General features: G+C 43.5%; 1 protein-coding gene across 22 annotated transcripts in view; it reads right to left on the reverse strand.

The window, feature by feature from the left end:
- Positions 1 to 21,605, reverse strand: part of KALRN (kalirin RhoGEF kinase) — a 792,058-nt gene that overhangs the window by 681,955 nt on the left and 88,498 nt on the right. For 2 of the 22 annotated variants that reach the window (XM_056127416.1, XM_056127406.1), the window contains exon 1: positions 17,380 to 17,559. The exons of 17 other annotated variants lie outside the window; for them this stretch is intronic. In XM_056127416.1, the coding sequence (XP_055983391.1) occupies positions 17,380 to 17,446 (67 nt within the window). In that variant the 5' untranslated portion in view covers positions 17,447 to 17,559. Of the gene's footprint in view, positions 1 to 17,379; positions 17,561 to 21,605 lie in introns of those variants that run through there. 3 more of the 22 variants (XM_056127412.1, XM_056127421.1, XM_056127423.1) reach the window with 3 other exon arrangements.

Genomic DNA, 21,605 nt, shown 5'->3' on the forward strand with positions numbered 1-21,605 from the left:
GAGCCCCACCTAATGCCAATGCTGCTAAGTGACCTCAAACAGGGACGAGAAATCATCGATCAAATTACTTTCTTTGCTCAAAATCTCCCAATAGCTGCTCCAAAACTACTAAACAAAATTTCAAAGTCTGGTGAAAACCATAAAACCCACTCTGCCATCCTATTCAGATTTCCCTCATTAACCCAAATGCTCTGGTACACAAACTCAAAACATAAACTTAAAACACATACACACCCTCACATGAAGTCTATTTCCCAAACTCTCCAAACATTTCCACTTTGCACCTTTCCTCTAGCTTGTCCTTTTCCACTTCTTAAAGTGCAACTTCTGGCTAATTGTCACTGTTCTTGGATTCCTCTCCAAGGAACTGGAGAATAACAATAACAATAGAATAACCAAGAAGTGGTAGACAAAAATAAATCTCAGCAGATAGTGCCCAGGGCCGAAAGATCCATCAATCTTAAAGTCATATAATGCCTGCCAATTAGAGTGTCTAATAATTCTGGGATGGGTTATCTAAACCCCTCATCTGTCTAATGGAGAAGAAACTTCTCTGTGAGACAGGATACAACCTGAGCTGGTAGACCCAGCCCGCAGGACGCAAGAGAATTACAACCTTGGCTCCTCATATGGGTAGCATCTCTCAGGTGCTGGTGAAGAGATAGGATCTGAGAAGGAGGTACTGATGTCTCTGCTCCAGAAGGAACACAGCCCTGGCACAACCTGGCATGAGAAAGCAAGAAACTGAAGTCCCTCCAGGACCTGGGCCAAACCTCATGGTTAGTGTCCTGCCTGAAACCCAGATCTCTCTTGCAGTGTCAGTGCTTAGCACCCCAAAGTACATTCTGTTCCCCCTGACCCATGCAAACCTGACTCCTAATCGTCTAAGTTTGGGGGCTTCTCCTGACTATTTGCTATCCTCTTTCCACCCAAAAGTAATATTTGGGGGCAATATGGATTATGAATGAATAGCTATATGTATTCAATTCTTATGTGCAACATCTCTTTGTACGATTACTCTATGAAGTAAATATTGATATCAGTTTTTTCAAAAGGAGGAAGCTACAGACTAAGTAATATAATCAAGAATAATGTAATTGTGACCTAAACCAGGCCATTTTGATATCAAAATTACTTCATGTTACCTAAAACAGGCAAGTCAACCAGTAAAATTAGCCTGGTCACTGAGTTTGATACTTCCAAACTTTATTAACTGAGACATAAGAAGTCTCATCACAAAAAAAAAAGTCTTTAATTGGAGTTTACGTTCATCCTTAATTTTATTTTTTATGGCACAGAAGTGATAAAAGTGGACAGCATCTGCATGTGTGTAAACCTTAATTCACTTTCTTCTCACCTGAAACCACATTCCCCTAAACCCAATTGTACTCAACTGCCCATGACCAAAAATGTCTCCTCCTGTACAATTTTAATCTGCTTCTCAGGCCTTCACTGAGAGAGCTCTAAGAGCAACTTCTAAGATAAGGCCGTCAGAAATATGAAATAGAAAAAGAGAGAGGAGGAAGGTGGCTACTGAGTCTACAGAAGGAACCACTCAACAGTAGGGGTATAAATTTTCCCTCCTTATCCCACAGACAGGATGTAGAGTACATCTGGCTTCTCAACAGCAGAGAAAACAAATTGGTCTTCAAAAAGGATTTTTGAGGTGCATGCATGTGTCACTTTCTGTGCCCCTCAATACTCTTCTATCCCTCCTAGAAGGTGTTATTGAGGTTCCAAGATCTTTACAAACTCTTTTTATTTTTATTTTTTTAATGAATCCCCATGGGGTACAGTATAGACTTACAAACTTTCGTGCTTACATTTCATTCATACAATGATTGAGTACCCATCCTTCACCAGTGCCCATTCTCCTTCACCAGTGCCCATTCTTCATCACCAATAGTCCCCATATCTCTCCCACCACCCCCACCATGGTGCGAACTCTTAAACCTTAGTGGACTCTTCTTATGAAGGTTGCAGTCCATGTCTACCAAGAACACTTAGCTAGATCTAGCTCACACGGTGGGGCTATTAGATTCCATAAGATGCATTAGTTGTGGTTTTATTAAAATAAAACTTTTATTGACTTACCATAGGTTTACATGGGTTCAAGAGAACACCTTCACACCTCAGTATACATATATATCACACCACCACCACCATCAATGTTCTGGTTCCACCCATCACTATCAAAATGACTTCCTCTACTCATCCTCCCATCCTTCACCCCTCTGATTACCACCACATTTTTCTCAAAGTTATTTTTATTGTTTTGTTGATTTGCTTAGTTTTTCTATTCATATTACAAATATGAATAAAATCATTTGGTATTTACCATTCACATATTTCCCTTAGTATAATTATCTCCAGTTCTATCCACATCATCACAAAAGGCAAAATTCATATTTATATTCATATTTTTAATAGTTGAGTAGTATTTATTTGAGAATATGCATCACAGTGTCTTTGCTAGTAATCTGGCATACAGGTTACCAATACACACATGAAAATGTTAAACATCACTTATGTGGGAAAATGAAAACCAAAGCTTCAATGAGATATCACCTTACACCAGTGACAATGACAATTTAGCACTGTAGCACGAAAGCACTGTCCTCCTGTTGTTCATCGATTTGCTCAAGTGGGCCCAGTAACATAGTGAGACTTGTTACTGTGTTTGACATATCAAATACGTCACAGGTAGCTTGCCAGGCCTTGCAGCGCAGGCAAGATACTCTCGATAGCTTGCCAGGCTCTCCAGTAGGGGTGGAGGAATCAAACTCGGGTTGGCCAGTTCAGCCACATGCAAGGCAAATGCCCTACCAACTGTGGTATCGCTCTAGCCCAACATTGATCTATATTCAAAAAAACAAAAATTGTGTTATTGAGAGCTTGTAAAGAAAGGAACTCTAATACAGATGTTGGTGCAATTTCTATGGAAAATTCTTTAAGAAAACAAAAATATAAATACTACATGAACCAGCAATTTCATCCCTCAGCACTTATCCACAGAATATAAAATACCTATTAAAAAAGATATATAAACTGGGGATATGGTGCCGCCAGCAGGTCAACCTGTACCTGTGAGGCAAGTGCACCAGCAGCCTGATGGCGACTTCAGACATCCAGATACCCCAAAACTGCTGCAGTGTCTTTGGCCAGACCCCAAAAACTTGGAGCAAAGTTTACCAAGAAAGTGAACGGCCAAAAGTTAGGTATGTGGGAGACACACCCACAAACCACCTCCGGCTCAGCTATAGAATTGGAGGCAAGGCCTCTCTGGTTCCTGATCGAACTGCTTAATGGCCATGATCCCAGAGACTCAGAGACAAATCTCGGAACCCAGCGGCTTTTGGCAGAAATGCGTCCAGTCCCTGAAGTAGGTTACCGGTGCCAGGCTACCCCAGGTGTGAATAGGTTTCATGCCTTGGCCTGTTCCCCCTGGCGGCCTGGTGGTTTCTATCCTCCAGAGGCCACTGGACAGTCAGGTTTGGGCCTGCAGTGACGAGACACGTGGGGCCTCATGGGATGGGGTGGAGCTGGCTCTTTCCTCCCTGCCCCAACAAGACCCCGAGTCGCCGCCCTTGAACAGCCTCTCTGGCTCCTGATCAAGCTGCTTAATGGCCATGATCCCAGAGGCTCAGAAACAAATCTCAAAAGCCAGCAGGTTTTGGCAGAAATCCCTCCAGATTTAATTGTTAAAATTTCAGAATTTCAAAATCGCGCAGCCACAACTGCAACCGCATGACATCATATGTTATTCATAACCAGCAATAAAAAATAAATTGCCTACTGTTGCCTTTTCGGCAGATCTGAGTGTTGGGGTAAAATCCCAAATAATACTGGTGGGTCTGGTGTCGAAATATTGAATGTAATCAAATTAGAGAGTAATGTGGAAATCATCTGCCCCACAGGTAGGGGGAGGGTGTGGGATGAGGGTATACTGGAGTTTTTGTGGGGTGGAGAATGAGTACTGGTGAAGAGACAGGTGTTTCATTGTATGACCAAGACTTAAACCCGAAAGCTTTGTAACTGCTCTCATGATGATTCAATAAATAAAATTATAAAAAAGGAAAAAACAAAACAAAACAAAAAGATATGTAAACTAATAAACCAAAACACTGTTGAACAGAATGTGTTAGTTTTTATGTAACATTTTGCACTTACAGAATTCACAGTGTGATTAAATTTTGTGAATAAATATCCTACACTGCCTTTTTATTATTACGGCTTAATTTTTTTAACATTTTTATTAATTATATTGCATTTTGATCACAAGGTAGCTCAAAGTTTTGTAGCCTTTTGGTTTCAAGCTGAAGATGCCCCAAGTACTTCTGAACCTTTCCATTAGGTTTTCACTCTACATTTACCTATACCATTCAGCTCTTCTTGGCATGTAGATACATCTACATGCCAAGAAGAGCTAGATATAACTACCTTTCCTAATATCTAGACTTCCTCAACCCAATTTGGGCACAGCTATTTGTTGAAGAATCAAGCATTCCTGAATTTTGGGGGAAATGAAAACACTACCAGGCTTACAAGATAAATTTTAACACTGCGGGGCTGGAAGGGTTTGGGGGTAGTGAAAAGACAACCATAGCAGATATTGGAAGTCAAGCCATTGACTTCTCACTCAAGAGTATGAGAAGACAAGTGCAGCAGATATTGGAAAGAGTGATGCCAAGTACCTGCTGGGCATCATGGTCTCTCCCTGAATCACCAACCTTGGGGACAGAATGTGACCAACAAGGGCTTGGAGAAACTACACTCATTGTTCCTTTGTTCCTTCAGTCAGCAAGAGCCTTCCCTACACGAAAAAATTTAGACTGAAATTGGCCAGAGGGATTTTATATTCACGCAGTAAGATTTCCCACTACCTTACATAATCCAGGTGTTCAAGATGTGGTAGAAGTGAGAGAAATAATCCCACAATACCCAACTGGGCCTGTCAAGCTTCCTAGCTGATCTTTATGGATTGTAAAGCTTGTCAAGTCAAAAGATATGCCAACTCAGCCCATCATGTCCAAACACAGAAGGGGCCGCTTTGAACTTAATTCCTCTAGACCTTCCTATGAGGTAGATTTTTCCAAACTATAATGTACAGAAAATTGCCCTGAACCACCTTCTTCTAGATCTACTGATGACACATCCAATGCCCCACCCCCCCACCTACCCACAGGAGCCCATATTTGTTGTCAGACACCTTGGCTGGGCTTCCTGCCACGTGTGGCTTGCCTCTGCCAGCCCTGTCCAGCCCTCGGCCGACAAGGCAGACTCTATGACTGTTCTCTCCCTGGCAGGGAAGGAGTCAACACCAGGGTTTTTATTTATTAATATGTTGACTTATTCCTTCCCCAGGATGTCCAACAGGCAAAGAAGGGGGTTGGGGGAGGAAGAAGAGAAACTGGGAAGACCCAGAAAAGCAGCTGTGGTGGGCCAGAAATTAGCAGAAGAAATGCCTCTATAATTTCAACTGCTTTCCAACCACACTGTCTCTAGCTGAGCCCCTGGGGGTGAAAGGTCTGTGTATTACTGGGAAGGGAGTTTGAAACCTTAGTTATGCCTCAAAGCAATTGGCTGTGTTCAGTCTGAAACTTCCAGCAGGGAAGAAAAAAAATGTGGTTTCCATTACAGTGTCACTAAGGGACTTGCACTGAGGTTGGGATCATTAAAATGAAAACATTGATGAGTAAGCCATGTCATTTTGTCTCCAAGACTTACGTCCTTCCTCCACCCCTAGCCCTGTACTTTATTTTGAGAGAGGCTTAAAATAGTCCATAAAATATGGAGCTCATTATCCCATCTAAGAGATTTCATTTAGCATGAATGCAGATTAAAAGCCCCATGCCAATTCCTCCTGCTAGCATGGGTTTAGATGGAAGACACTCCTTGGCTTTGCCCCGGGTTGGGCTCTGCAGTTCACAATTCTGCAGCAGACAGAGAAAGCCAGGAGATGCCACTTCCAACTCCACTCAGTTTGGTGGTTCTTAATTTATATATACTAATAATTAAGAAAAGTGGATGGAGAAAGAAATATGATCTTACTTTTGGCGCTTCTTGGAAATTTTGCCTGGAGTCTTAAAAAGTCTAATCCAAGTAGAAACCCCAACTCAAACTCAAGAAAACTCTGCAGTCTGCTCATTCTTTGACATGGAATGACTACATCAGACTCCTAACTATCTTAAAGGACATGGACCTGGGTTGAAACCACAAGGGAACATACTTTTTAAGAGCCTCAACTTGGAGTTTTTGTGTCCTGGGTTCAGAAGTAGGCTCAGTCAGTAACTATGACTTTGGCCTCAGTTTCACAATCTACGGAATAAGAAGGTTCACCCAATTTTAATGTTTTTGTTGAGAGTAAACTGATGAAGGAAAAGAGAATAAGAAATGAAAATGTCTTCTTACCACTGAACTTGCTTGATCCAAACCATCTCCTGAAGTAGCTATATTTACTTTTACCTGATCAGATCCCAGTCTTCTCTGATTCCATCTTTTCTTGGGTCCTTAGTGTTTTCCCTGTATCTTCTCTTACCCTCAATACCTTTTTCCCTTGTTCTAACCAAATCCTTAAAAATCCAAATACTCACAAGGTCCAAATACTTACTGGTATGCACATACTGATGTCTTGATTGATCATCTTGAATGTATTCCATGCACAGAAGCCCTCGCCTCCCCAGCACTGAGCTTTTTATAATAAGAGGCAGGAGAGACTTACTCCTGATATACTGACAGTCATGTTGTCTTCCCCATTCATTACTACCATTGCCTTCTGAGTATCCAGGTCACAGGGCTCCCCCTCAACCATGCTCCTGTACTTGCTACTTGGGAGTTCTGTGTCCATTCACTGAACTCATTTTTACAGAAGAATAACGGGTCAGGATACGACTTGGTGACAGAGCATGCACCTGGGTTCGATACTAAACACACTCCATATACACAGAATAACACCACCCTACATCATTGGGTTGTTTAGTTTTAAGAAGCAGATGAGGACCTATCCAAAGATTTCAACTACCCCGCTGTCCATGATCAGTATATGATACTTCCTGCTCTGCTGCTAAGAACAGAGGCCATCTCAACTGCACTTCCCCCTTTCCCTTCTTTATATTAAAAACAGAAAAATCCAGCTAAGCACCTTCTTCTTGATTCCTTCCAAAGAGGACCTGCGCCCCCTCCTCAGGTGTACCACTTTCATCTGTGTTCTTTCAATACATTCCTACCTCCTCCAGGTCACTGCTGCTCCTTACAGCCCATATCACAAGTTCCTACTACAAATTCAACTGCTACTTCACTTGCATATTGTTTGCTCACTCACCAGAATGAGGGAACTTCATGAAGACTTCATGCCTTACTCATACTGTATCCACAGCAAACGCCACAGAGCCTAGAACACTGCTGGTGCTCAATGAATACTGAGCGAATCAATAATTATGCTTATCATCTCCTCACTTCTCTCTCTCTCACTGGTCCTTCACCCAGTCTCAAACACATTCATATCTTCCTTTTTAACAAAACCATCACTTGACCCTGATGTCCCAGCAACCACCGTTCTATTTTTACCTTGCACTTTCTGATAAATTTCTCAAACAAACAATATGTGCTTACTGCTGCCTCATTTTCACCACCTCCTCCCACTGCAATCTGGTTTCTCCTCATTGAAGCTGCCTAAATAATGCTGCGAGTAGTCACCAATTCCTGCTGCCACCAAACCTCTCAACACTGTCCCATCTCCCTATAGAGGGGGATGCCTATCTGTCTCCTCTTCCATGAATTTGTTGCATCCTGGTTCTCCTCCCACTCTTAGGAATACTCTTCCCATTTCTTGCTCCTGTCTCCCTTTGCTCATATGCCCCTTCACAAGATCAATCTATATTATATATTTTCCTATTCTCTATTTCCTGCAATAATAACAATTTCCATATCACTTTTGGGCAGTAATTCAAAATCATGTATCTTTTAACGTTTCTCTAAAAAGCTCAGAAATACTTCAATTTCATGAAGGAACTGAGCACAATGTTATGTCATGAGTCTTTACATTCCCAGCACCTAGTTTGCTACTGGTATATATATTTGTATGGGGAAAAATACATTTTTAAATTAAATGCTATTTCCCTAACACTATTTGTATTATACCTTTCACTTATAAAGAATATTTACAGTGGTGTCAACCTATCTTTCCAAGCTTAACTTTCTCCACAGATACTCTAGGCAGTGTTACTCTCCAACATTCATCCCCAATCATTATTACTAAATTTTAATTCAACTATCTCTTATTTTTACCTAACACTATATTATTATTGTCTCTTTCCCCATGTATCTCTAATATTTCATGAAGACAAAAATATGGTCTTCTTCAGGACTTTATGCCTTCATAAGGAGCCTTCAAAATGTATAAAGTAGATCTAGAGAGGTATTCGTGAAAATACAGCCCCAATAATTTCTCCTTCTTATCAACTCCTAACACTCATTTAGAAATTCTTGCAGCATCACTCAAGTTGTGGTGATACTGCAATTTCTTTGGCAGGTACTATAGATATCATATGCATAGAATCCTGGGACATTAGAACTAAAAGGGATGCTTCCTAAGAGCAATCATCTGAAAGAAGGGCCAACAGATCTCAGAGACACTGCTGATTGATCCTTCTAGCTCTTCAGGAATTTGAAGGTTCTAGAAGACAGAACTCCTAGAGGTCAGAACTCGTCCTATCTGTAAACACTACCTGCTACCTGAAATACAGCTATTAATTATGGCCATAAATAATAACATTTATTTTTTGATGATTTCTTTACTAACAAGCCACATCCATCCACAGAGTGAAGTACAAACCCACCACTTAGGCTGGGAATTCAGTGGACTTCCCAACCTTTGGGGAACATGGCTGCCCTACTTCCTTTCAGCTCCTAGGAATCACTGACCATGCCAGTAGAGAAGAACAGGCCTCTCATCACATGCAGTCAGTGCTGTTCTACTGTTCTCACATCACAGAAACCTCCACCAACCAGACAGAAACACCACACCAGGGCCTCCCAGAGCCACAGCTATCAGTGTCCTTCACCCAGGACTTGTCCTACATCTACCTGATCTAGTGATTTTTACACCACAGAGCAGACATCCAGTGATATACTTTACTCTCCACTTAGAGGTAAGTGGGCAGACAGCCCAGTTTCATGTGCATGCTGGAGAGAAAAAGTCCCCCTCCTGTACGGGAGGGTGGAGTAAGAACTCATCCAAGACAGTGGCCAACGGTCTCATATTCTAACTCTTCTTTTAGCAGTTATCTGACTTTAGCCAAGCACTTAACTTCTATAAGCCAGTTTCCAATAAGTAAAAGGGGAACGGAAGTAACCTCTCAGGAAAATGTAATAAGGATCTTTAGTGATAAGATATTTAAGTTTTCGAAGCATTACAGTTCTATTTTTTTTTCTCCTTAACAATGGTCTTGTTAATCAAGATCTTCACTGGGTTTCCGAGAGAGATCTGACACTCATGGTTTCTTTGGTTTCCTATTAGGATTGAACTAGGTATCCAGGTGAGAATACCAAGGGATGCTGGGATAAGGACTGACCCTCAAAGAACATCCACTCTCAGTGACAGGAAAGGACTTCCAAGGGAAAAAAAAAACTGAGCTCCAAAAGTGACTGAATTAAGGATGTTGGGAGGATCCTCCCAGGATGGGAGAAACATGCTGAAAGTAGACTATGGACCGAACATGACTGCCACTCAATGCCTCTTGTGCAAACCACAACACCCAAGAGGAGAGAGAGAACAAAAGGGAATGCCCTGCCACAGAGGCAGGGTGGGATGGGGGGATAGGTGGTGGGGAGGATACTAGGATCCGTGGTGGTGGGAAATGGGCACTGGGGGAGGTAAGGGTATTTGATCATTGTATAATTGAAACCCAAGCACAAAAATTTGTAAGTCTACAACTGTACCTCATGGTGTCTCACTAATAAAAATTTTTTAAAAAGTGACTGAATTATTAAAAGACAACACACAATTTCTGAGTATTTTTTCACACCAAGCACTGCGATACATTCCTACTTCTTTAAATCTTAAAACAGACCCAATGAGAAAAGTGCTTTCCCCAGCCACAGATGTACATTGTGAGTCAAGGCACTCCAGTCTCGCACTAAGAGCCTCCACATCTCTGGAGTTCTGAGAAGATCCAGGTTTGAATCATTAGGGCTGCTTTCTCTAGAGAATATAGGGCTGCAAGGTTTGGAAAGGAAAGGCCCAGAACTAACTGTAAAAGGGGAAAGCTTCTGGTGGAAGAAGAAAAATAAGGTTGCTGGGAAGACTGTTGTAGAGCAAAAGAAAACAGTTCTGGATGATGTTCCAGATGGTACCATATTCAAACTGATTGGGAGAGGGTGCACGTCCAGAGATGCTCAGGGATTACTCCTGTCTCTGTGCTCAGGAATCATTCCTGGCAGTGCTCAGGGGACCATATGGGCTGAAATGTAAAGAAAAAGCCTTACTAGCTGTACTATCTCTCCAGACTTCCAAAGTGATTTTTTAATTGTTGGTTCTTGTTTGTTTGTTTTGGACAAGAAACCTGGCCCCTTTAGGAAAGAGATCTTGAGCTAAAGACAGTTAGGTAACTAGAAGAGGATATATTTGTGACTTAAAAAAAACTTTATGTGACACATGAAGATTTGACCAAATCCAAAGGTGGTTACAACCCACTCCTCTAATTAGAATGTTCCCAATTCTGGACAACCATTCAGTGCACTTTCCATATACAGGATGGTGCTTTTCTCTTTTTCTTCCCAGTGACTATAGGAAGGAACAAATCTTAAAGAACACAAAAGAAACCACACATCATGCTGGGCACATATGCAGTAGTTAAAACGAAAGCAAAATGAAACATTCCAAGGAGAGTATGGAGAGATTCTGACAAACTAGGGTCTAATTACAGCAGACAAGCAAAGCAAAAACACCAAGGTTTGCCCAGTCAGAGGCCAGAATTGGCAAATAAATCAACAGGAAGGAAACCAAAGTCTATCAGTAATGTGAAATAGAGGTCAGAAAAGGGACGCAAGCCTGGGGAAAAATAACCAAAGATGAGGGTGCCCTTCCATAACTGAGTGCCAGCTATCTCTGGACCCTGTTCTGAAACTGGGCAGAGTCGATCCTTGGATTAGATTTGTGGCTATCTGAAGTTTGCAGAAAGATATACTAACCAGGCAGGTAGAGTAAAACATCAGTGAGAAGCATAAGCTGATTCCTGGCTGAAAAAAAACCCAACACACCCATCCACTTTGCAATAAGAAAATAACTTTTTTTTTTGTAATTCTGTGTGTCCCATCTTTGGAGTTATACTAAGCAAGTAAAGAAAGACTTTTGATCTCTGCAGTGATAAATTATCATCTCAAACTCCAAATGTCCTACACAATCAGCGAAAAGGTAAAGAAACCTGTAGTAAGTAGAGCCAGATAGGTAGAAATACAGGTTTAAAAAATCTGAGAAAACAAGAGAAAATCAATGGGGTGATAGAAAATGGTTGTAATTGAAATTTTTTAAGAATTTGGCGTGAATTATACCCAAAGGACAGGGTTCGAGCAAATCAATGAACAACGGGAGGACAGTGACAGTGACAGTATATTCCTATTTTAATTATTCTCATATAGTGACTTGTTTACTCAGTTGTTTGGGCAGAGTCATTTGGGCAGAGCCATTCCACTTGGATCCCAATTAAAGGACTGCAACAAGCAATTCTTAACTCTGAGTACCACTGGAGGAATAACATTTAAAGAGGCTCTTATAAAAAGTCAATGTAGGAGTGGTTAGTAGCACAAGAGTCAAAGGAATTTGTTTTGCATGATGGAACCCTGGTTCAATCCCCATCACTGTTTGCCCCCCCTGGTAGGCCCCAGCACCACGGGCCTGAGCAGCACTGTATCACTGGGCCCTATCATTAATCTATCCAGCCCAGTTTTCTTAAAATTCCCAGGCCTGTATCCCAGCTCCCCAAGCACTATTCAGGAAACCCTTCCAACAATGCCAATGTTCACCACCTTTCCAGTCATTCTAATTTATTATACTTTATTACTGCAAGCACCGGCCTTGCTTGCTTGCTTGCTTGCAAGGCAGTCTTCTGCCCCCGCACCTGGCTGTCCTCGCCAGGGCCCCTTGGAGGGGAGCAGGTTGAGCTTTCCTCCCCGCCCCGACCAGGGCTCCAGCAGCCGAAGACCTCCAGGACCAGCCACCACCATGCTGAGACCACTCTCTGCACACCTGAAGGTACCAGCAGAGGACCAAAGGCAAGCGGGTTCCGGGGCTGAGATCTCCAAGCCTACTCAGATCGGGGCTGAGCATCCTCCACCCAGATCCTCCGAATTCCAGTAGGCGGGGGTCACACCCACCAACTGGCCCCCTGGCACCATTTAATCCCCTCAATGGCCAAGACTCAGAGACTGTAAAAACCAGCTCCCGGAACCACGCGCCCGCATTTGCGGCCACGCAACATCTTATTATGACATCTTATTATCTCATTCCTACTTTGGACAAACTGGCAGGCTACCGAATGTAACCTGCCCACACGGCAGAGTCTGGCAAACTCCCTGTGGCGTACCCAATATGCCAAATACCAGTAACAATGATGGGTCTAATTCTCCTAAAGAGCCTTGAATATAGCACTTTCTTAAAAATCTCAGGGCTAGGATGAAGGAGACGTTACTGGGGCCTGCTCGAGGCAATCGATGAATAACAGGATGGTCGTGATTCGTGATTACTGCAAGCAATTTTAAAACCAACGTATATCTTCTTTCAACAATTTATTGTTAGAGATTCAGTTTCTGCCCAATTAAAACCAACTGCAACCCTCAGTCAACAACATGATTGAAGCTGAAGACTCAACCAAGAGCCCCAAACACTCCCACCTTCATGGTCTCTTGGTGAGCTGACTTTATTATGCACATACAAAAAATGAAAACAAAAGAGAATTGCTAACAAATGTACTGATGAACTCCTTCAAAGGATGAGCAAATGTTTATGTCATAGCCACATATTCAGCGCAGCGATTCCAATTGGTTAGCTGGAAAGAGGGGTGGGAGGGAAGAGCTAGGCACTGGGCTTTCTCAGAGCTCCTGTTACAGATGCTCATGCACATCTAGACATGAGAACCAGCTGCTTTATGGCACAGAATCCAAACCTCTTTGTAGTAACTTCAGGAAGGTGGCCATCAAGAAGACACTGGTAACCTAAAACTGATGCTTGGAATTCAACAGTTCACTGAAGTTTGTCACTGTGCTGGTATTATCATTTTATCATACCCGCATACCTCTCATGCTGTTACTTCGTGATATTGCTTTAAACTGACTCTATTTTTTACTGAGCTTTATTTCTGAATGAAATTAGAAGGGAACTGGAAGACAGCTTGATAGGCTGAGCACATGCTGTGCATGAGGGAGGCTGGGTTCAATTTCTGGCATCTCATGGTCTCCTTGAGCACTTCCAGGAGCAAACTCTGAGCATGGTGCTGGGATTATATCCTGCAAAACACCGGGTGTGACCCAGAATGAAAGGAAGGAACAAGGGAAGGAAGGAAGGAGGAAGGGAGGGAGGGAGGAAAAGAGAGAGGGAGGGAGGGAAAAAGAGAGGGAGGGAGGGAAAAAGAGAGGGAGGGAGGGAGGGAGGGAAAGAGGGAGGGAATGAAAGTAGAATAGGGTAAAGGCAAGATAACATGAAAAAGCGGGAGAAAAAGAAGAAAATACAAGATCCTGAGAATAAAAGACACTCAGGGTGAGAAGAAGGGGATGTGTGGAAGCAGGAGGGGCAGCCCAGAATCTACCTTAGTACAGACATAAGGTAGAATGGAGCAGAAGCTTGGCAATGGGTTTGAGAATAATAAAGGGATGGAATTGGGATACAGGTAGCAAGTGGCATGAGAATGTCCCTTAAAAGGTGTGTCGAGACAGGGAGCTAAATCACGGAGAGGCTGGAAGAGACAGCTCCCTAGAACCAGAAATTAGTGCAAGGCAGAAAATGAGGCCCAGTGGAAAGATAAAAGGGAAACTAGAAACGTGGGGTAATCTTATAAAAGGGTGAGTCCTATGAGAGTATTCACTGGATTTGGTGGCTCTTGGGTGGCGAATGAACAGTGAGGCAGAAGCCAACACCAGCAAGACTATTCTCCCAACAGATTCAGGCAGTGGCCAGCAGGAGAGCTTCTAGTGATACCTGTGAATCTCCTAAAAGCACTGCTGGTACTGTCCGTGGTGGGCTTTTATCAACATGGGTGAACACTGCCCAATTTTCTACAAATCATGAGTATACCTTTCTAGCTGCCCTTTCACGATAAAATAAATGTTAAATGTAAACAAAGTAAGATAAACTCCATATCACTCATCAGGCTTCCACAAATAAGACAAAACTCAACAAAATATATTACTTCTTTCATAATACCACTGATGCTTCTTACTGTCTGAGCACCAACCATCTTGTCACAGTCTGTAAGCATTGAACACAACATTACTGAAAAATGTCCAGTAAAAATAGCATCTGCTATTCAAGAAGCAAATCATGAAAATAATATATCTGTACAAGTTGGAAGTTTGTTATCACATATAGCTCTACATACAGTTAAGTACAACCCTAGAAAACAATCCCTTCTATTTTTTAAAATCTGTAAAACCTGTACTCTTAATTGAATGATGATGGGGGAAGACAAAAGATTAGTCTGCAATTACCAAGCAAATGCTGTCATTTCTTCTGTTCCAACATGCATGCACCCATGTTTCCTCCCTTTTCCTAGGTGTGTCAAATCACAGATCTATTATCTCCCAGTCACAGCCAAGAGAATGACTCAGGCTGGCATACAGCTTGTCGATTATTTTCCATTTCCGGGGCTAAACTCATCATGTCCCACTTCATCTCATTTCTCACTTTCATGAAACCTGTTCCTTTCAAGATGACATGCAGCACAACAATGATGAAGGTGAAAGATACAGAATCCTCAAACAGAGGAATGGAGCAAAATTCTATTACACGAAGAGTTATCTAAGAGAATTTTGCTTATTACCATGAATAATAGACTCGTCCTTTTTTTCATTCAGCAATTTTTATTGAGCATTTCCTGATACAGCTCAGCTTTGCACAACATTGTCTTAACATAAGAAAGTTGCTACATCCAAACATTCTACTTAAACATGGATATGGGCATTCACAACTGACTATGCAGTATTTAAAATACCCATTTTTTCTGGTTAAATACCCATTAACCAAAATTGAGCCACATAATCAAAGGTCTACGCTAAAAAAACCTGAATTAAATTTTTCTACATAGTGAGGAATGTTAAAATATCTCACATTTAGAAAAAAAACCTAGAGGAACTGCTTATAAAAGGCATACATGGTTACAGAACAAGCATCAAATAACAAACAATTATGGCAACAAACTTTTGCTATTAAAGGAGCAGGTTAACCTATAAGTTCATACCCTCATTAACCTGGCATTTCTAAGAAAATATGCCACTTTCACATCACTAGCACAATAAATTCCTTTTCATTTCTATAATACAGGCTTTGGTCCTATTAATATTCCATTTTCAGTTTAACAAGTAAGGGTCAGTTTTGAGGAAAATCATTTATTCAAGGGCATTTATAAAATAATGGAACCAGCACTTTAACTTAAGTGTACAATTCATGGAGTCAAGCATCTTCTAAAATGTAAACTATTAATGTTTGGGCTTAAATATTAACCTGGGGTTGGAGAGGTAGTACGGCATGTAGAGCATTTTCCCTGCATGTGGCCAATCCAGGTCCAATCCCCAGAAACCCATATGGTCCTGTGAGTACTGCCAGGAGTGATCCCTGAGCACAGAGCCAGGAGTGAAGCCCTGAGGACCACCAGGTATGGCCCAAAACCCAAAAATAAATAAATATTAACACTAGGATCTTCGTATATTTTGCACCCTACACTTAATATAAATTGTCTCCAAGTATTCTTAATTGGACTTTTCCAAGCACCTGCTCCATCTTTCCCAATGTGTTGGTAGGGGAGGGAGAATTAACCATCCCGGTAATCAAAGGAAACAAGAGATACTTACTTCACACCAGGCCCTAGGTTAAGTTTCTCTCTTACAGTTTCTCACCCCCACCACAAACCTCTGAACGGATGCTACTGGCATCCTCCTCCTCCTCCTCTTTACAATGAAGAAAAGAAGACACAGGGAAGTAACTGAGGTTGCATAGCTATGGGGAAATTCACACCTAAGGTCTCCTTGGGTCTCCTTTCCCTTCCCAAGTCTGTTACTTACACAAATAAGTTCTGATTTCTCGTGTCTGGGCTCCCACCAACCTGACTCTTGGGGAAGAACAGTAAAACTGCTCTTCACATGTACTGCTCTGGTTTCCTCCATCTTTGATTTCTCCCCAGTAAAAGCCCTGGTTCACCAGCTCAGTCCAGTACTCTGCTCTGACCAGGTGTGCACCTCCCAGCATACCTAAAACTGATCCCTTGGTTGATAAGGATCTCACCAAGACCGTATTGCATAGAAAATTAAAGCAAAATTTTAAAAGAACTCGAAAAGAAACCAAACTCTAAAAGAAACCAAAGCTTTTAAAAAATAACAATCAACATTTAAAAATTCAATTCCTAAATCAAGTTAACAGTGGGTTTTCCTTACAACAGAATGCATAATCACATCACATTACCAAAAGACAAATATCATTAATATTTGATGGTGAGATGTATTAATGCCAAATTAATCAAAGGAGTAAAACTGTCTTTCCTATCCTTTCCATGAGCTGCAAATCCCTTACCACCCCTCCCTGTAGTAACGCACCAAGGGAGTTGTGTACAGGACAGTTGCTGCAGCTCCAGGATGCTGAGAGAATTGGAAGAAGGAGTAAACATTTACAAGCACCTACTATGCCCAAACTATTACATTATGGCTTTTACTAGCATGAATTAAATGATTCCACAACAACCCCTGCAGACAGAGCTCGTCATATCAGCTCTGAAGGGTGTCATAACTCAGTCTAAGGTTAGAGAGCAGGAAAGTGGCAGGCTGAGATCTGGCACTATGTCTGTTAACCCCAGGTTCTTGTTGTAGGGACCATTCTCCTCACTGCTTCTCAGAGTGTTCTATCCAGAGCCCTGCACTACACAGCTTAACCAGTCCCTGACTACAGTCATACAGTCCAGAGCTGGATGAAAACCTAGCAAGAATCATCTTCCATCAGATGCTCCCCAGTGGCCCTGCTTTGTTCCCTCTTCTCTCTGTTCTTGCCCTCGCTTCCCGTCTTTCTGCTGCACCTTTCAGTATACTGTCTCACAGTATACATCTCCTCTCTCTCTCTCTCTCTCTCTCACACACACACACACACACACACACACACACACACACACACCCCACAGAGAAGAATACCTCGATCCAGCAGCCGAAGGAAGCGAAGATACCAGAGATACCACTGGTCCCAGAAGCGGTCCGTCATCCCACCCTGAACTCATCCTTCACAACCAGTCCCTTCAGCAGAACCTCGTCCCGCCGCCACTGACTCGAGGAGGCCAGGATTGCTTGACGCGGGGCGCACACGCAGCCTGCTCTAAGCAAACGCCTGCCTGCAAAGACAGCCACCAGTCCTCCCACACAGAGGCTGACTGTGCCGGAGCCCGTTTCACAGCAACAAAGGAACAAGTGCAGAACACCGCTGCCTGGTGCAGACCCAGCCCGCGTGGGGCCCAAGGGGAGGTCAGGGGAGCAGAAAAGGGAGCCAAGGATGGTTTCCACAAAGAAGCAAGGTTAGAGGTGATCTTAGGCATGAAAACCACCATCAAGGCCAAGTCTTGAATTTCATTCTGGGCTCTCCTGCCATCCTGGAATGTCTCCCATGCCAGTGGCCAGTGACTCCTCCTACAAGACAGGACGGAAAACCAGGAAAACCAGTCGCCCGTGACTCTGGGGGCAGCGCCAAAGATCCAGAGCCTGAATGCATTCCTCAGAGGGGATCAGAGGTAGTCCCAGCTCAAGACTGATTGACCCCTGTGCCAAAAAAGGGAGGCGGGCTGGTGTGAGACAGGCCCTTCATCACTGTGCTGTCCTGGGATACCCTGCAGTGCAGACAGGACTGTAGACAGACTCTGGAGTCATGTGCAGGGATTCAAATCCTGCTAATAGCTACCAGTTTCCATAAAATTCCTTAAGCTCCCGCTTCCTCCTCTGTAAGCTGGAAAGAACATCACTTCTTCATAGAGGTAAGGTATCTTTTTTCCTGCCAGAGGTCATTTGGATACTTATAACATCATTGATGGACCGTACAATACAGGCAGGCAGGACACGGACAACCGACAAGAAGCACACATGTCTGTCTCGTCACATCAGTGCCAGTGATTTCAGATGTTTCCCGTGCCTGCTTGGTGTCAGGAAAGATGTGGCATTCCTGGTACAGCACTTAATAGTAGCCATGTTCGTGCATTCAGTCCCCTGGCCTTCTCAACTTTCTTCCTCTTACCAGACTCTCCATTTCCATATCTCCATAAATTTTGGATTTCCTCCCTCCATGCCTTAGTTCCCGCCAATAGCAGGCCCTCCGCATGTCATCATGATTAACTTCACCTGGTAATTTAAATGTCTAGCTCAAATGCCATAGAAGCAGGCAGTCTTTCCTGGTTTCCTTTATACTACATATTGTGGCTTTTCTTGGAGGAGGCAGGTCCCAGTCAGTGGTGCTCCAAGCTTACTGTGCTCAGGGATTACTCCTGGAGAGTCCAGGGGGTGCTGAGGATTAGGTGCTGGGGGCTGAACACAGGGCAGCCACATGCAAGGCAAACTCCCTCCCAGCCATACTATCACTCCAGTCCATACACTACATTTCAACTTTTCCCCAGTGTATGACTCTGCTCCCTTATTTGGCCACAAACTTCAGAAAGATTGGAATCTGCTTTATAGTACTTTTGTGTCTCCTAAGCACCTCATTAAAAAATCCTGAACTTTGTAAGTGCCGAACTATTTACTACATGAGCATATGATGGCCAAGTGAATTCAAGTATGTTATACAAGCCCTTTTTATGACAAGGAGAAAAATGGGTAGGGGGCTCAGGCCCAAAGCACTGCCAATGGCCTATGGAAGGATAACAGGGCATTCTGTCCTAGCCCACTGGAAACCCACTTTAGAGTGGACTGGGCACGACATGAGAGGCTGTGTGCCTGGTAACTGGAAGTCTTTTCACAGAAGTAAAGCCTGGAGGGTCGGTTCCCTGTCTGAGAAGCCTGTAACCCACGCCTTTATAACAACCAACCAGCAGCCACAGGCACAGCCAACCCAGCTCCCGTTCCTGCCCAGCCATACCAGCAATGGTTTCTCCTTCCCTCACAGAAACGCCAGCACACCATGCTTCCTGACCTCCCGCAGGCAGCTGGCAGGGCAGGAGCAGGCCTCCTCCACTCTAAGCTACTCCTGGGGATTCAGCCTCTCCAATGAGACAAACTCGAGGAAGATGGAACTTAGATTAAGGAGAGGCACATCCAGGAGCAGGGGAGGAGGGGTTGCATGAGAGCAACAGGGCCACCCTCTCCACCTGCCCATCTCCTACCCTGGCACCACCACTGTAACTTGGTTCCTTCTGAAAGGGCAGCATTAGAACTGAGCAGACACCACTGCCCCAAAGCTACCTCTGGACACTGATAGCATTATTTGTTATTACCTTAAATGGACAAGACTTCAGTGTGTAGTTAATACAAGAATGCAAGCCCCTCCTCCTCTCTCCAGAGAGAAGTGTGCTGACCCAGATCCTTCCCAGACCCTCATGAATAACAAGATTCATCATTCAGGTGTGGCCAGTACTTTGCAGTCTCAGAAAACTTTCACACCCTTTGCCTCCCGGACCTCATCCCAGTCCTGCAAGATCTGTAGGACAAGAAACACTTTACTCAGGTTACAGAGGAGAAACTCCATGATCAAAAAAAAAAACTCAGTAACTTGTTTACAATCAAAAGTCCAGGAGGTGTCTAGCTAAGAAAGAAATATGATCCAACTATTTCCTTCCAGTTTCTGGGGCTCTGAGCCATTCCCTAAGGCACTGTGACATCCTTTGCAGAGAGATGGAAGTCTTCGCGGTAGGGCAGCACCTAGGGAAGCAGAAGGTCCCCCAAGGCAGGGTTCACCTGCCATGGGCACGGGGTGCCACTTAAGGACCTTTCAGCTTTTCCTTTGGCTTCAGGTACTTGGCTGCAGAGAGAGTACATACTATATAAGAATACAAACGTGCATTTCGCTAACACAACTCAGAATTATAGAACGAGAAGGCGAGAAGGATGTGCTTGTAACTGCCCTTCCACAGCGACTTAGGATGAGCAATAAGAACACCTGATTGTGAGGAAGAAAGTCTCAGAGGCTGTGAACACACAACACTAGAGCAGAGGTTTTCAACCTTTTTTACGTACTGGCATTGCCCTGTGGGCCAAAGTTTGAAAACCCCCAAACTGAGCACTCAAAAATTGTTGATACTACTTCTTCCATGTCCAACTACTGGGGCCAATTAAAGAAGCTGGCTGTTACCCACCTTCTCCAATGCCTCCCTTCAAGAGAAAAACTGATCAAAGACACTGAAGAATAACAGGGCACAAGTTAACCCGACAAACTAACATTATGTTTAGAGTCAGACGAGGATGTCCCTATTCAGCCAGGAATTCAACTCAAATTTCACTTCCAACCATCAAGCTGGGGTACTTGGAACTCATTTCTCCATTGAACCTTATAAGCCTTACTTTAAGTGCAACCCCTCCAGAAGTTGAAGATAATGGTTAGAGTTGCCAATTAGCTGCAGTACAGTTAGAAAGGAAGGGATATTAGCCAGGACAGAGCTTCGTTGAGCATTCTTTTTCTTGATGTTTCCATAATGCTCCATTTTTCATCTTGGTCAAAGCCTGTATAGCATTCCCCTCTGCCCAACTGGCTGTTCTCCAGGAATGGCCTGGCCATTCCAAAGAACCAGTGCTATTCTTAATGATCTGGTTACTCCATGTCACAACACAGATCTGTTCCCTTCTTTACTCTGTTCCTTCTTCTTAACTTGGCACTGTTCTTTCCCTCTCTCCACCCACCCCAACATGAAAACACTGTGTTCCCATCAGATAAAGCAGGCACAAGTGTATGGAGCAGAAGGCAAGCTGCACAAAGGGAGGAGAGGAGAACCAACTATTTCCCAAATTGTTCCCACTCGTCTCCTGGGACAACAATGACCACTGCTCTCACTGGCCAGATCCCAGACACATGAGGGACTCCTGGTGAGTCAAGGCCAAACGAAAGGTGGGAAAAGTGCCAGGGACTGCATATTGAAATGATGTTGCCTGCTGACACAGCATTCTCCACACACACCCCCACCCAGGAAGTGCACTCCACCAGGCTGCCATTTTGCCCTGCAAGCTGTGCTCCAATTGCAACATGAATCAAACACTCCAGCAGACACCATCCTCAGTCACCTCCCACACCACTTCTGTCCCCTTGGCGGTTAGCACGCAGTAGTGAAGACGTGGCAACACGTTCTAGCGGCACCACCTATGGGTGGGGAGAGACACTTATCACTCTTCAGTGACGGCCTGGTGTCCTCAAGTGAGCAGGTTCCGCAGGTCCATGCTTAAGGACAGCATCAAAG

Source organism: Sorex fumeus, unplaced genomic scaffold (genome assembly GCF_029834395.1).
Source record: "Sorex fumeus unplaced genomic scaffold, SorFum_2.1 ptg000063l, whole genome shotgun sequence".
Taxonomy (NCBI): Eukaryota; Metazoa; Chordata; class Mammalia; order Eulipotyphla; family Soricidae; genus Sorex; species Sorex fumeus.